Source organism: Dermacentor andersoni, chromosome 4 (assembly GCF_023375885.2).
Source record: "Dermacentor andersoni chromosome 4, qqDerAnde1_hic_scaffold, whole genome shotgun sequence".
Taxonomy (NCBI): Eukaryota; Metazoa; Arthropoda; class Arachnida; order Ixodida; family Ixodidae; genus Dermacentor; species Dermacentor andersoni.
The window spans coordinates 68,719,538-68,735,824 of NC_092817.1; the positions used below are offsets into that span (position 1 = coordinate 68,719,538).

Below are 16,287 nucleotides of genomic sequence, written 5' to 3' on the forward strand. Positions count from 1 at the left end.
TTTGATAAGCACGTTGTACGGTCTTGAAGACAAAGATACTCGTATGTCACATGACGAAAAAGACGTTCCCACGACCACTGCTTGTCTTTCTGCTCAGTAGCGACTCAAACTACAGCGACAATAAGAACTGAAGAAAAGGTTGATCGTAAGATGGGACGAGCTATGATTTTCTGAGGAAGTGAGCGAAATTAGGACACCACGTGAGATATGCCATGTAAAACAAAGCCTCTCTCTCTCTCTCTCTCTCTCTCTATATATATATATATATATATATATATATATATATATATATATATATATAATTTCTTTTTGTTTAAAAGAGATTACTAACCAGTGCATCGGCAAAATGAACTTGTGTTATAATACTCACGATGAAACCTACGGCTCCAGCATAGAACCACGAAGGGAGTTAGCAATATTTACTTACAGCAGAGTTATTAGCTGCTGAAATCAAACTTTTGTAGTCTCTCTAGTGGTGTGCGTGCTCGAAATGTCTACTACTCGAGGGTTTAAAAAAAATAACTCCGCTGGGCAAACATGACGGCCCCATTCACTCTCACGAAACCATCGTGCTTCTCTGTAGAACTGACATGAGGTGTCTATCATGACCACAATATATATACATATATATAAACGAAGAAGAAATAATGCATACAAATGAGAAAAAAAAACATATAAAAGAAAACCTCTGGGCCACCCCACTGCAGGGGCGAGTGGCGACGAGTGTTTGCCGCGCTAAGGCGCGAGTCTTGTCCCGTCTAAGTGACCGGCCGTGTCCGGCCTAATAAAGCTGGACCGGGCGGCCGCCTCACGTTCTCACGCCCGATGCAAGCGTGTGCGTACGCGAACGGCTTCGTGTGTACATGCGACGTGAGCTCCGCGTAGTATGCCATTCGCTTGCCGTGCATCAGTTTCTGTTCGATCTCCCCAACGCGTCCCTCTTCATGGTTCACCACGATAGGAGGACGTCATGTGTCCAACGTGTCGCCGCTGCCATTTGACAGAGTGTTTGAGAACAGTGTCATACGTGCCTCCAAGCCGCGAAACAGCTTTGGCGGTAGTTTTCGTCACCATAAAATTTATTAGGAAAAAAAAGAAAGGTTACGTAGGCACTTCGGATACGCCGGTTGCTCCTTTTTTTTTTTTTTTGGTCAGACTTCAGTAAGAAGTCCTACGCAGTTGGGATATTCCGCACTATAAGAGAGGAGCATGTTGTGCTCACTTAAAAAGAATAATAATGAAAGAAAAGCTTTATATAATTATAATCCGTGAACATTTACTCCCTTTGGTAACAAACATGCTTCAGGAAAAGCTATTCACTAGTCCACTCCGGAGTAACTATTATAAGGGATCTCAGTCGGGTTCCAATTCAGCTGCTGGGCACGAAAATACAACCCGCAGGTAAAGCCTGTATATTTATTATTGGCCAGGAAAGCATTTAGATGTTATTTTGTGTGTGTGTGTGTGTATGTGTGTGTGTGTGTGTGTGTGTGTGTGCGTGTGCGTGTGCGTGTGCGTGTGTGTGTGTGTGTGTGTGTGTGTGTGTGTGTGTGTGTGTGTGTGTGTGTGTGTGTGTAAGCTAAAATACAGGTAGGCGGCTCGTCTGTGAGAGAGTTTAATTACTGCGCCCGCAGCTTTCTGCTAAGAACTAAATGCTTGCACTTTAATTGTACACGTCAATACCATGAAACAAACAAACTAAGTTGCATTGCTAGCATGGCTCTTCCAGCATACTTGGAGGCATTATTCAACTGTTGGTTTTCAATTCATACCATTCTTTGCATGAGAGCAACAGGAAATTTCACCACCAACCATCCTAAAGTTATATACTGCAATGATTCAAATAATTGTCAACGCTATCAGGAGGACGGACGTAGAATACTACTAAGTTATGTGATCATATCTGGCTTGTTTCAAAAGTGACAACAGGCTCCTGCTCACCTGCTCACGTTCAGGGTTATTATGGAAGAAATTTTGTTCAATAAACTTATAATTTTAACTGTTTTTTCAGTCCATGACCGTGCAGATCAAGGATCGTTGCATAAATTATACTGTGATAGAGATAATTTACCAAGAACCGGCTCAGCGAGAGAAACTATTGAGCGATTTCGTGCAACTATGAGACTGACCGGTGCGAGGCAGTTGCCGCGGCACGTCATCGCCACGCTCTGTTTCCACTTCTGGGGAGGCTCTACTCTGAGCTACTGCCGTTTCTGTCAGAGGAGTTGTTCTTCCTTGGAGAAGAAGAGTTCATTCGACAGTGGTCATGCCGTTTCCTGTCGGTGGCTCATATACACGTATGGCTTAATTTTCGACCAGCCTGGTTCTTATAGCCAGGCCATCAGAAGTTTTCCTTTAATGCACATAGAATGTAGGTGCCCCTGATTTTTGTGTGCGTGTGCTCTCGTATACATGATCATTTTTGGATATACATATCTCGTGCACATCACTTCAAAATTGTGTAAAGTGTCCTGTCACATGATCATTGCACATAACCATTGTGTATACGGTATATATGAAACATCATTTTATACATGTGTGATTTAGTTTGTGTGTGTAGCTATGCCTTTCCCTGGGTATATGTGATTATATGTTGGTGAGTGAGGACTCGAACACTACTTTGAAAACGTGCCGTGTTTAGTTTTTCATGTTATCGTCCTGGTGGAATTGTGCCGTGATTGTGACTCAGTGCTCGTATCGTCTCTTGTCGAAATAAACCTTTTCTAAACACCGGCGCAACAGTAAAGCCAAACCCTGCAAAGTAGGCGAAAAAAGCTTTGTTTCAAGATAAATCAGCCAATTTCAGCGATTCCTCCGACGCTAAATTCATTTAATGCGACAGCAGTAGGTTTTCACAGTGGTCACCACCACGTTCTCAAAGACAACGTCGCGATGCGTACAACGTCACCATCGACCGCTGCAGTATTGCTCATTGTGGCCTCCGGAATATACGCACTGGTACGACCACTCTCAGAAACAGCGCATACAACCGCTCACGTTTTACCGAGCACGAAGATTGCGTGGCAGATCAGTGGTGCAGTGGCTTCAAAGAGAACATTTTCACACTAACGTGAGTTCGATCCCCATGGATTTGATTCCCATCGCGCACTGCGCCATCTTCTCAATGTGGTGACGGTAAACTTGAGGATGATGAGGTAGCCTGGCGAGAGCGTAACGGAAAGTACAGACAGACGGACACAGCAAAATCAATCTTCGACCTCTTAACAGCTGTCGAAGTAATATCAAGCAATCAGTCCAATGTGTGAATCGCTCTTCAGCGAAAATGAGCCTTACAGTTACACGTACGATGAACATTTGAAGAAGCATCAAACGAGGTCTCTTAGGACGTAGTAACAACATATGCTCGGGGAACGAGGTGCGATTCGTGAAATACGCGTTCGATTAGCAGTTGGCGGAGTTTGCAGTAAGGAAAAACTATAGTACCCTAAGCGACCTACACATAAACTTCAAGCAAACGGAAACAAGGAAAGAACGACTCACGAAAAACGCCCATCGTTAGCTCCTGGAGTGGTAATTTATTAGTCGCAAGAATATATGTATGCCTGAACCATGAGGAGCCGTGTAGGATGAAGAATCAGCCACCCAACCCAATATATTAAAGGTTTCTCTTTTTCTCTCTCAGCAATATTTTAGGCACGTTGGTGTTTGTTTTATTCGTAGGCAATTTCACTACACGTAGTGGTTGCACACTTCGCTCCTTAGCTACGGCGACCGTAAAATGTAGTAGCCGTGGTCTGGGATTGAACGCTCGAACTCGTGCTCGGCAGCTGCGCGCAATAGGCTGTAAAACTCCGCTGTGCCTGACGGTAATCCCACCTGACCAAAACCAACACACATTGAGCAAGTTGGAGTCAAAACAGAAAGAAAAGGAGAGCGTGGCTCTGCCGGAACCCCAAATGCAAATCCCTTAGACAAGAGATCGACCCACGGCCGTATCCCCATCTGTCTCCGGTCGTGGTACGTACGACATAAGTCGAGCGACAGATCCTCGGGAACTAGAGCGTGCTGAAGATGCGAGCGAGGCAGGGAGACGCTGTAACAGGAGGCCGGAGAGGAGGCACCGGATAAAGTAGCTGGAGCGCAAGTCCGTTGGTCGGTCGGCCGGTCGGTCCGTCCGTCTCCTCCGCCGGTCTTCCTGCTGTTCGGTCGGCTCGGTCGGCGCGTACGACTCAATTATCGCCGAAAAAAGCGTGATCGATGAGGGAGGACGCCACGACGCGCCAAATCGCATTACTCAGGCACGGCTTTAATGCGTAATGATGAAAGCTGTCCGTTGCTGCTTCCGATTACAGGCACCGACGGTGAATTATTGAGTCCGCCACCGCGGATTCGCGTTCTCCCTTTCCTCCTCGCCCATTACCGGCCTCCTTGCGCCGCACATATAACCCCACGCGGGGCCCGCGCGAGACCCCGCGAGGGCGCGCCGAGAGCCCTCTGGCGCTCCGGTGTCGGCCGGCTCGAACGGCCGGTCGGGACAGCGTAACAAGTTTACTGCTGAAGCCAGAGACGCTGCAAGGTCCGCGTTTCCACGTTTCTTCAGTTCTTTCCCTCCCTATCGGCTCTCTGCGATGACCGGCAGGCATAGACGGTGCGGCTGGCTGCTCGTTGCTGCTGTGCCGTTGCCCGAGTTTTGCAACCATTTGGCGCCCGGGCACGTGGGAAGCTATGCTGCGCTCAGCCTCAATTATTTATGGTCGGTTGCCGAGTGGATGGCCGCTGGCCGGATTTTCGGACGTTTTCGATATGTGTGGATCTGTCGAAAACGTGGTGAGAAAGCTGGTTCTTTAGTTTCTTCGCGTCGTTTTGGTGCTGCGCGTGGGTCGAGAAGTCTGCGGGCGTAGTTTTATTGAAGGTAACCGCGCACCCAAAAAACGTACAGGACTGACCTGTCTTAGACCATATTAGCCATTACTATGCTGGAAATAAATCGCCATCATATAAATCTTTGGTAATAAACTGTAATGAGCTGCTTTGTTCCTTCTGTTACCAATAACACGAAAGCATCAATAAAATAACATACCTGCTAGCAGGGATGACCACTGAGATTTGCGGCACGCTCATGACCAGCGCCAAAATGGGGACGTTTTTTTAAATTTATGCTAGCCATATGGGCATCCACGCGGGCGACTCAGTCATATCTTCTTTCTCGAACCTAAGAATGCAAAATTCCTGCGACATGTTACGTAAGACTTAAAAGGGGGCAGTGCTCGCTGCAAAGCAGACGTGTTGAAGGTATTGCGCTCAAGAAAAAAAAAGAACACCGTATGCGAGAGAAACAAAACATAAGCACGAGAGGTTCGGCACCCCCGTACTGCCGGAATAATGCGATCTTGAACACTTTATGCTAATATATCATATATGTGACGTACGATGTGCAGTGAAGTGCGATAAAGCATGTCAGTCATATGTTTCGTTTGTGACAATTGGAGTTTCAAATGTCGTCATTTGGCAAAGCCATCGCTTTCAAGTCATTGCTCTTCCTTTTCCCAGCGTCACTGTTTCAGAAGTATGAGAAAACTTTAGCCACGAGCCTTTGCACAAGATGGTACCACAAAGATGCGTACACCATCCGTAAAGGTGCTCTTCCATTTCCAGCCTGCCTGAGCCAACCTCAAATATTATAATTAGTTGAAAAGTGTCAATAAAAAAAATTGTAGAGCAATACGAAAAACTCCCGATACAGCTTTCTGTCGCTCAATACGTGCTACATAAAAGTGCTTTTCCGAGCGTGAAAGAAGCCCGCGAATACACACAAAATTACCGCACGACTAGCCGCTCGAGGCACTTTGCTTGTATTCGCGGGCTTCTTTCAAGTTCGGAAAAAGCACTTTTATGTAGTTCCTATTGAGCAACAGAAAGCTGTATCGGCAGTTTTTCGTGTTGCTCCACAATTTTCTCATTGACACTTTTCAACTAATTATAATATTTGAAAAGCTGATTTATTTATTTATTTATTTATTTATTTATTTATTTATTTATTTATTTATTTATTATACCATCAGGGCCAAAGTCATTACAGAGGGGAGTGGGTAATATAGGTTACAAATGCAATCAGTACAATACAGTGAATTTTGTTAGAACATAATTTCAACATTCTCCAAAATAAACAAAGGTTGTTCGTGCATCGCGAAATAGTTGATTATTTTCAATGGCTGCAATATCGGGAGGGAGGCGGTTTCATTCGACAGCTGTCTGGGGAAGGTAGGACTGAAAAAAAAAGCTTTAGTATTGCAATTTTTGATGCCAACCTTGTGCCGATGATCAATGCGATGGCAGATGTATTCCGGTGGTGAAATAAAATCGTCGTATAGCGTGACGTGATGAAATACCAAGTGGAATAGAGTGAGGCGAATGAATCCAGACTAATTATGAAATTAGGCGGATTACAAAAGAAATAATCTGATCATCTGCAACCGACGGCAAACAAGATTAGCTTGGATCTGTCCAGTTACGTGCCATTTGCATATTTTAAAATTTTGTTGCATGATAGTTGGGACACCTTTCATAGTGTGCAAGGCGATCTTCTTGTCTTAATGCGTTCTAGTGCAGGGACACCTGCAAATTCAGCTTCAGGTCCACTGGTTTGCATTCTATGCTAGAATGTTCCGAGAGATTCACAATGCATAGCGCTGAAAGCTCTGGGATTCGATGCACGGGCTCCGGGGGAACGGTGTGAGGGCTGCAAAGCCGCGTTGTCACGCATTACTGTTGTGGAGTGGGTCATTCTACTTAATGTGTTTCTAAGGTCACTTATTCGAGTTGGACCACTTTTCATTATCGCTGGAAAATTGCTTTCGTTGTACTGAATTACACTAAGTTACACTCTCTCGCCTTTCACACATCGAGACTTCCTGTGGTTTCGGCTTTTGTAAAGATTCACGGTTTAGTGGATGAGGATGACACATTTATGAAGGTCAAAGAGGGAGAAGGGAAACTCGAAATCATGTCATATTTAGCAGTAGGGATACGAATATGACGTCAAGGTGGTTACTCTAAAGAATAATTTGCGTTGCATTAGGGCAAACATTGTTGGTCCCCATTCGTGCTGGTGTCTTGCCCCTCTAGTACACGTGATTGCATGCGCTGCGCATTTCTTTATTGGCGACAGTCTGCCACGTGAACGCTCAATAGGAGTGCTCGAAAATGCCGGGTAGCCGTGGCAACGTTTCGGTCATGCAACTACTGAAATCCCTCAGTGTTATCAGCAGCTATCCACCAGTGATGCGCATGCCACCCACGGAACCGTAGCATTCTCGCTGTGCAACCCAAATGCGGTAACGTAGTGGGAGAGGTAATGGTGGAGGGCCAGGCGCAGATTTATGGCAGCCACGAGCACGGTATGGCAAGAATATCAAACCAAATGCCGTTGCGAAAAAATTGACTGGGCCATCGCACTCGGTTAGCAAGGTTTGAATAAGACTCATTGTAAATCGCACTAAGTTTGTCTCCAATGTGCCGGACGCAGTCAGAAGTGGTCTCAACAGGTGAAATGTGAGACATGGCACGGCGAATAATTGCGACAACGTCATCAACGTCATCACCGATGAGAACGTGCACGACTCCGCGGATGTGGCCAGTGCAATTCGTCCTCACTAATTGTGAAAAATGGCGCAGTTATCTTTTTTCTTGGTATGGTGGATGAAAGTACATTTGCACGCAAGCATAAAAATTCAGCAAGTATCTGGAATCACTCCGGCTATGAACTCGTTTACTGCGACAGTAGCAGTCTTTTATAGCGGACACCACCATGGTTTTAGGAACAAGTTCTTTGCAGTGCACACGAAGTCGCCTTCGTTCACTATACACAACTGCTTACTCTGGCCTCCGAACTTCGTGCACAGACGCCACCATCCTCATAGTCCACATGGCACACCGCAAAAATTCCAAAGCTCCAAAGCTGCACCACATCACAATGGTTAGCTCGTCCGGTTCCTATGTAGACGTTGTTGCGAGGGGCACGAGCTTATTACCCAGCAGCGGTCACAGGCAGAGTTGGCAGGCCATGCTGAAGCAGGGAATGAAAAAGGGTCACAACGGTGACTTGACGATGACGAGGATGGCATAACGGAAAATATGGAAGGACGACCCAGCACACCTTACTGTTTCGAGCTTTGAACTGCTGTCGTCGTAGTAAATGTCGTTTCAATTTAATAAAGTGTACCCCCGAAGCGGGCTTCTCACCACAAAGAGTCATATTGGGAAGAAGCCTGCTTTCACAGCTGCTCCTTGGGGAGCTGCGTACGTATACAGTTTCAGAACGACGTCGATGTTCGCACGTACTGGCTATTGGTGGCAAAGAGTCAATTGCAGCACTGTAGATAACGGAAGGCTGACAGTTAAATAGCTGGACAGGACATAAGACAACGGGTACGTACTTGAAGTGCAGAAACAAATCTCTGGCGCCGTGCTCAGATGAAATTATAACAAAAGAATTTTACATGTGAAAAATAAATGGAATGATTATGCGTGACGTAGGGCCCTTATTAGCATGATTGATTAGAGAACATTGACTTGAGATGCCATAGGTCCTCCAAAGATAAAGCTGTTTGAATTATGTATATATGAAACCGTCAACGAAAATTTCGCATAATTTGTAATCGTTTTTTAGTTGTCCGGTTCCCATATCACTATGCTATGGGAGTACAGTGCGCGTCACTCTTGTGTAGAGCGCGTGAACGGCAGCCGCCGGGGCTCTCCGCAGGCAGCCAGCGATGTCTAACGGTAGTGGCTGGGGCCGAGACTAGGTGCCTCCTCCGTTGCGTGCCCAGACACTTCTTATCTCAAGCGCAGCAGGCACCGTTAGACGTCGCTGGCTGCCTCTCGAGCGCCCCGGCGGCCGCCGTTCCCGCGCTCTACACAAGGGTGACGCGCACTGAACATTCATTGAGACGAAGTCTCCTCTAGCCCAGGCAGGCTTTGCGCAAGCAAGCTACTTTCTTTATCACAGCGTCGTGCGTATTTTACTTCAAAAAGAAACACTTTACGCTACACTTCGTTTGAGCTCGTTGCAGGGAAATGACTGCTGGTCACACTACAACCTGTTGCTGTAGCTCTGCATGGAGCTGCCGGACCGTTCATATTCCGCAAGTTGCCAATCTGTGTGCGGCACAAACACTGTGAGACATAATTTGAGACTGCCGCAGGCGCGGCTTCGCGGCCGCGATGGTACATCACGAGAACGCTTGCAAGACTAGCATCAAGGTACGCACGGCGCATGTGGTGACGGCGAAGGAGGTGGCCATCACTGCGGCCGAAGTCGTAATCAGCGACTCCAAGACGGCAGTTCGCAACTACGCCAATTACCGCATCTCGCCCCCCTCCGCCCCCCTCCCCACTTACCGAAGCGTTAAGCACACTAATCACGGGCAAAACCATGAATAAGGCCGCGACGTCGGGCGAGGATGGGAGTGGGGGCACCGCCTGACGAGTTAGAGAAAGCGCACAATACTACAGAATGGAGAGGTGCAAATTTCAGCAGAAAATGAATAAGAGACAAGTTATCGTTTGGCGACAGCCGCAGACAAGAAAGTTTTCAACCCGGTGATCTTGAATCTCTGTTACCCAGAGCTTTATTCGTCAAACCAATGTAAGTTTTGTGAGGCCAGGGCAACCCTGGAACACATGTTATAAGAGTGCGGACAAGAGGGTTTCCAGGCCGGGACGCAGCCTCGAACTGAACGCGCTAGGAGACTACGTTGCTCAGCTGTGCCGTTGAAGACCAACTCTGGGCCGTCCAGCGGGACGAGGAAGCCGCCAGAGCTCAAGGGCTCATGGCCGACACCTAGGCGGGTATATTCGTCCGATCCCTGAATAACTCGCCGGACCTTTCAATAAAGTTCTTCCTCGAGAAGTTGTTGCGTACATGATCCGCAAGAAAGAGCTTCCTGAGATTTGATAAATGAGCTTGAGAAAGAGAGAGAGGAAAAGAAGGCTATAGGTTACACGGTGTAAGGGGGGGGGGGGGGCGAAAGGAGTTTGTCAGCGCAGTCTTTGCTTCTAGCACGGCACGGCGGACCTGGCATTCAAAGGGGAAGTGGCCGTCCTGAATGGACTGCGAGAAGAATCACTTCCGAAGTACGGTTTGCCCCTTTAACTTTTTTCCATGTCTTACAAGAGCAGAGTTAGTGAGAGTAACTGCCAAGAAAGAGAGAGAGCGACAGGAAGCACGGAGGTTTCCGTCGGGATCGGGCCACGCGGCATTCCTGGAAGAGCCCCGTTTCCCGAACGGGACGAGAGAACGCCCGCTCGTGGCGAGGAGCCCGCACGCTCTACTTTCTCAGTGAGAGTGGCGAAAGCGTCGCATGGGGGGGAGGAGGGGGGTGAGATTCTTCTTCTTCCCCCCTCCCCTCTCACTTCTGGCTTTCCGCAAAACTTCTCCGTAGGAGCGCGGTGGCGTTGGCCGAAAGAAAGGAGGGCGACACCTCCGGGTCTTCGCGGGCCCCGGGTTGAACGAGACGGCGTGCCGGGGCTGGCTGGCGGGGGCTGAGCGCGGGGCGCGCGCGCATGCGTCGCGGGTCGGGCGGTCCCGACGGCCGGCCTCCGAAAGGCGGGCGCCGCTCAATGCGGGCCGCGCCCGTCCGCCCGCCGGCCACGCGCAACGTCGTCGCCGCCGCTCTGCGAGCCGCAGTGGCCGCCGCGCGCGGGATCGGCCCGGCACAGACATGCGGCGCAGGAGGACCGCGCGCCACACGAGACCCCGCCACGTGCCGCACCACCGCGCCGCCACCGCTGTCGTCCGCGACGTCACGGCCACGCTGAGGCAGCGCTGCGTGCCCACGACATGTCCGGTGAGGGGGAGCACGCTGTCATGCGTCGCGAACTTGACCTGCTCTGCGCTGCGGCTCCGGCATTCCATTCGGGAAATGGGGATGGGGCTGTCACATCGTGTACGGACCTAGCTCCCTCTTCGAGTGCGAGGAACATTTGGCTTTCGGACCTTCGTTTGCTTCTTTTGTTTCGTTGCTAATGTTATCTCTATAGTTGCCCCGGAAAAAGCAAAAAAGCATGTCAGGGGAGTAACGGTGGTATTTACTCGTTAATCCTATACTAAGCACCTGAACAATACTACTGATCCGGAAATATGTAGTGATATAATCAGCTAAAACATACTCGGTTACTCTTTGATTGGGTAAAATGTACTCTGATAAAACGCATTCTGTTATAATGGAGCCGTCTACTTCGTTTATTTCGCGGGGCTGTTGAAAACGAGAAATGATGTTTTTTTTTTGTTTCTGTCACGGTCGCACGTCTGAATACTTAGTCTCTATTTTGTTTAACTCATGACTGCGGGAGTCCTAGAACACTATACGAAATGGTGCGTGATGGGGTCGAATTGAGACTTCATTGCATTTATGCGTTACACATGGGCTTCTATGAACCACTCCAAAGGGAGAGTCTCACAAACTGTGCGTCGAGTTCATACAGTCACACCGTTCTATGCTTCTTGGTAGACTGTGCTTACTAAGGTAATAATAAAATAGTCTATTGGAAACGCCTTATAGTTATTATATGTTTAGCGTTTGATAAATTTAAAGAGCTCTTTAGTATTTATATGAGAGGCCTCCAGCTCCACACAAGGAATGCAGTCGCTGTGTCTAGTAAGATCAAGATGGTCAGTCGTTATTGCTATAGTGTACTTGAGCTTAGTCTTTCTCAACTTCTTTGCAATAATGTGCAGCCACTTGCCGTGAGCGTTATGGCTAGATTTAGTGCCTCCTTTTTTGTTCGATGAATTGGACTTAATAATAAAATCTCGCCTTATGTAGTCTTATGTCGGCGTGTAGTGACAGATCCGTTTTAATTAGGCTTCACTATACCGAAACGGTAATGCCAATCTGAATGCTTTCGCCGTCGTAATAGCTAGCGCAAAGGGTCACGCTCGCATACTGCGATGAGCAGATAGTGATAGTTTTCATGAAAGTCCCCTAAAAACATCGCCTGCATGGTCTTGCAAATGTGTGTAGATATATTTCTCCAATCTGTTCTTTTGTGCGGTACAAGCCTAATAACGACGCAAGATGGGGTTAATTGTTTCTGGGTCTACTTTTACAAGTTGAATATCTAAATCAGTGCTCTAGTAATCGACCATTATTTATTTATTTATTTATTTATTTAGTGATACTGCAATCCCAGGAAGGGATTTTCGCAGGGTGGGCGTACAGATACAAGCAATGGTCAAATATTTACAAAGGAAGCCAGAAAAAAAGGCCACAAATGATTAGCGAACAAACGAAAAGGATCGGCATTTGAGATAACAAAGTTGAATGATGACAGTGTAACATAGGAGTAGACAAAGCAGCACAGTGAGGTTTATGGCATATCGTAATTATTCAGAAACATAAAATATTGATTAATACATTTATACAAAATGTAAGGGGCATAAAGTTGATAACAATAAGAAATTGGTAACTATATGGGCAGCAGAGAGTGAATACAACAGAACATAGATGTTAATGGACACTGAGGCTTCTAATGAATGACGTCGAGATTGCAGTATTACTTGATCGTTAGTAAGCCGATTCCATTCCGTTACTGTTCTTGGAAAAAATTAATATTTAAAGCATTAGCTTGATAGTTCCTTCTCGTGCGATTAACGAATATACCATGCAAGTAGGATTGTCGAGGTTGTTTGAGCTTTACTATCCCTTCCGAACAGATATTTCGCGAGTCATGCATGAGAATCTTGTAACTACGTTCGGGAACGAAGTATGCTGGCTGCCACTGATTAAAGTCTGCAGCAGTTCTGAGTGTTAGGTTTAACTGCGTGACAGTTCAACAACAAAAAAGTATAATTAACATTGCAATGGTCAGCGCCGTCGATGCAAATCACATTATATAACACTTATTTACCTACGATTCTTGTAGCTTGGTCGCTGAGTTAACCCACCATCTATTAAGTAATTCTATGACTGCTCTCTTTGAGTACTATGGGGAAGTGTTCTGTCCCGCAGCAAATGCATTTCAGTGAAGAATACAAGTGTCGTTTAGAGTGATCACCGTTTTTTTTTTTTTAATAAAACGCGGTATACAATGGAAGTGGCGACCTTCCTAATTGACGTCAGAGTTGTAACACGCGGGCCTATTCTTTTCGAGGAGGTGCTGGTGTACGTAAGTGTGCTCATACGGCACTGGAGTGCAAGGACAATTGATCAATTTTTACGGAAGGAAGGCATTAAACACCTTACACGCCAAATGCTTCAATCACGAATAGCTACGTCTATTTACGACATTGGGTAATGTTGCTCGGGCAGCATTGCTGCAGACAGGCGAAACGGAACGTCTCCACTGAGCTTGGTATTTCTGCGCTCTATCCACTGAGCCTCCCGTGCCAAATCAGCTGCAAATGCATACAGTAATGACAGCTGTTATTACATCACTTTCGCTATTTTTTTCCAGGGAAATAATTAAGTTTAGAATACCGCCTAGAACAAGTCGTAAATGAAATTCTCCTAGAATTCCTCTAGAACGAATCACCTACATATTTAGCAATACCAGTGTTGAAAGCTCGTTATTGATGAAACTTCAGTTTAATGGTTCAATAATTAGTGCGGCGGTAAATTTTTGTAATGGCCAGCATAGTGAGTAGACTCACACCGACAGCAATATACAGAAATTACTAGCGGGGAAACCTGGTGTCCGTGAACAGCATTTGTTACTCGAAGTTGTGATCGTGCGATTTCAGAACTTGCCTCGTGACAAGGCCCCACCAATTAATGGTATAAGGAGCTTCACGATGAGAACGGGTGCCGACATTCTGTTTGCAATGCTGCAACCTGATAAAATCAAGGCAAGTAGTCTGCTGTGACATGGCGGAGTGTCTGTTGATGTCATATGTGGAAGAAGAACCCGTTGCATATTCTACACTTTGAACAAGAAGGCGTCAACATTCCTTGCAGGATGCCCTTCAGTACATTTGAATGCTTTTCTCGCTGAAGATGATTCCTCTTTGTGATAGAATATGAAAGTCATATGAACACTGGCTGCGCGAGCCTCTTTAGCTGAGCGTAGCCATTTTCCTATTTCTGGCAGCACGACAAAAATAACGTGGTCATCTCCTTGAAGACTCCGTCATAATATCACCTGTGATCGATTTACGTGGACTTGCCTTGCCAGTGTGATTTTGAAGTTATTTGAAATAAGAGAGCATTTAGGGATAGTTCTAACGTGACAAGCAACATGGAGGTAGAACTGGCTAGTCAAGATAAGGAAAGGTACTCGGAACACCTGGGAGTTGAACAGCAGTTATCAGGTGTACACTGCCTTCCCAGCTGACGACGATGACAGGATAGCGCAATCTTACTAAGAACCCACCAACAACTTCCAGCCTCACAATTCATCACCAAGTTTACTATGCGACCCCCCCCCCCTCCTAAGCACAGCTTCGTCTTAACTTCAGCTCTCTAAACAAGTTGAAATTTACATTTCAAATAACTACGACATCTATACGACCCCTGAATTGCAGTTTGCCGGCTAAGTGGCGCTTCGGTGTGAATCCGACTTGCCGAGGAGGACTTTCTTATGCTACGACAAGTAAAATTAAGAGGCTTGACATCTCAATACTACACGCCAGAGGAACGCCACCAATGGGGCTCCAAAATAACTTCTACCTAGCGTTCTTTAACGTGCACTCAAAGTACGGAGTACACGAGTGTTTTCGCGTTAGACCTATCTAGGAATGAAGCCGCAGCTGCTGAGAATCAACCCGTGGCCTGTTGCTCACCAGAAGAGCGCCCCATAGTTCCTCCTTTATTTCTGGGATCCACATGACATAATGAGCTAAACGTCGCTAGAATCCACCGCAGTTTCAACAAGACGTATTGCAAAATGAGTGGATGAAATGCGTAAACGTTGCCTTCTGGATACTTGCAGTACGGGAACACAAGCCCTGCAATATGATTACTTGCTGTTAGCGGCAAATCACATCGGCTGTTAGCGGCAAATACATAGGGTTGACGAAGGCGCGAGATTTGTCTTGCCTTAGAGTTTAGGCCACATTTGAGACCAGCTGAATATTTGTTTTCGGGGACGTAGTGTCTTTTTTCACCTGCTTCTAAATACAAATATCGTTACGCTATTTGGATGGAAGTCGAAAAACACCGAAAATGATATGCCAAGCTTATTCTAGGAAATCGAGGCCCTTATTCACAAAAAGTTCTTACGCTAGAGTTGTTCGTAAGAGAAAATTTCAGCCAATCTCGATTCTAGACATATTATTAATGTACGCGGCCGGACAATACAAAGAGCGCCCACGAACGAGGAGCTTCATGCATTTGGACGCTTTTTAATTCGTCAATGTCGAGACTCAAGAGAAATTTGACACAGGCAAAAAGAAATAGCCCGACAGCACGAGAACAAGGCGTAAATAATTACACTCGTGAATATTGTAACCTTGATGTGAGCAGGGCCGATTCAGCAAAAAATAAAGACGGCACTAACTTATATCAGAAAAGCCTTACAAGAACTCGTGCGCTCACTACAAGTAACATTTGCAGTCATCAAGGTAACAATTTTGTGAAATTTTCGCTGTCTTCTTCTGTTGTGGCAGTGCGACAAAGCAAAGCGTGAATACTTAGCTTTTGCATTTCCTAAAAGTATGAGTACAGCACATCTCTTCGTGCTGTCCCCACATTACCACTTGGAACACCTCTTGCTTAAAAACATTCGCCGAATTAAAGAGCCCGTGCGCCGCGCACTAATGCACGTGTTGCGGTCTGCGCTTTGCTATCTTGCAATATACACGTAAGAGACAGATGAGCGTTTCGTTTTTGATGTTGATTCTTCGCTCAGAAATTGCTGGATTGTTTATTTAATGCCCGATATAGGTGATAAAGACGTGATAATTATACCTGAAAAAAAAAGAAAGACAAACGCTTCAAATAAAGCCTCTGTAAACGGCACATCAGGAGCTCTTGGTTTCAATTTCACGCTCCGAGTGCAATGGCTGATGGCGAATTTTCGTTATGCGCATAAGCAATACACGTGACACATAATGCAAGTGCACAAGATGAAGCGACCAAGTGGAGGTGCAGAAAAGCTTTCTTTTTTGCCGTAACGAAAAGATAAAGCGCGCGTAGTGAAAACACAAGTAATAAAATGGGCGCAAAGAAATCCGCGAAAAGTAGGCAAATCATAACTTGGGTCAAATTGGAGGAGTATCAAACTTGCTGTCTATATGTTTGTACCATGTACGACTTATGTTGACCTGTGTTTAGCAAATAAGGTCAAACTGTCTGTGCTAAACCGACCGACTTCCGACGGATATTCGCA

General features: G+C 46.3%; 1 protein-coding gene across 2 annotated transcripts in view; it reads left to right on the forward strand.

Moving 5' to 3' along the window:
- The window catches only part of LOC126536252 (uncharacterized), a 151,527-nt gene that overhangs the window by 14,907 nt on the left and 120,333 nt on the right, over positions 1-16,287 (forward strand). The window contains exon 1 of one of the 2 annotated variants that reach the window (XM_050183146.3): positions 10,537-10,808. The exons of the other annotated variant lie outside the window; for it this stretch is intronic. Within the exon in view, the coding sequence (XP_050039103.1) occupies positions 10,802-10,808 (7 nt within the window). The 5' untranslated portion in view covers positions 10,537-10,801. Of the gene's footprint in view, positions 1-10,536; positions 10,809-16,287 lie in introns of those variants that run through there. 2 annotated transcript variants of the gene reach the window in all.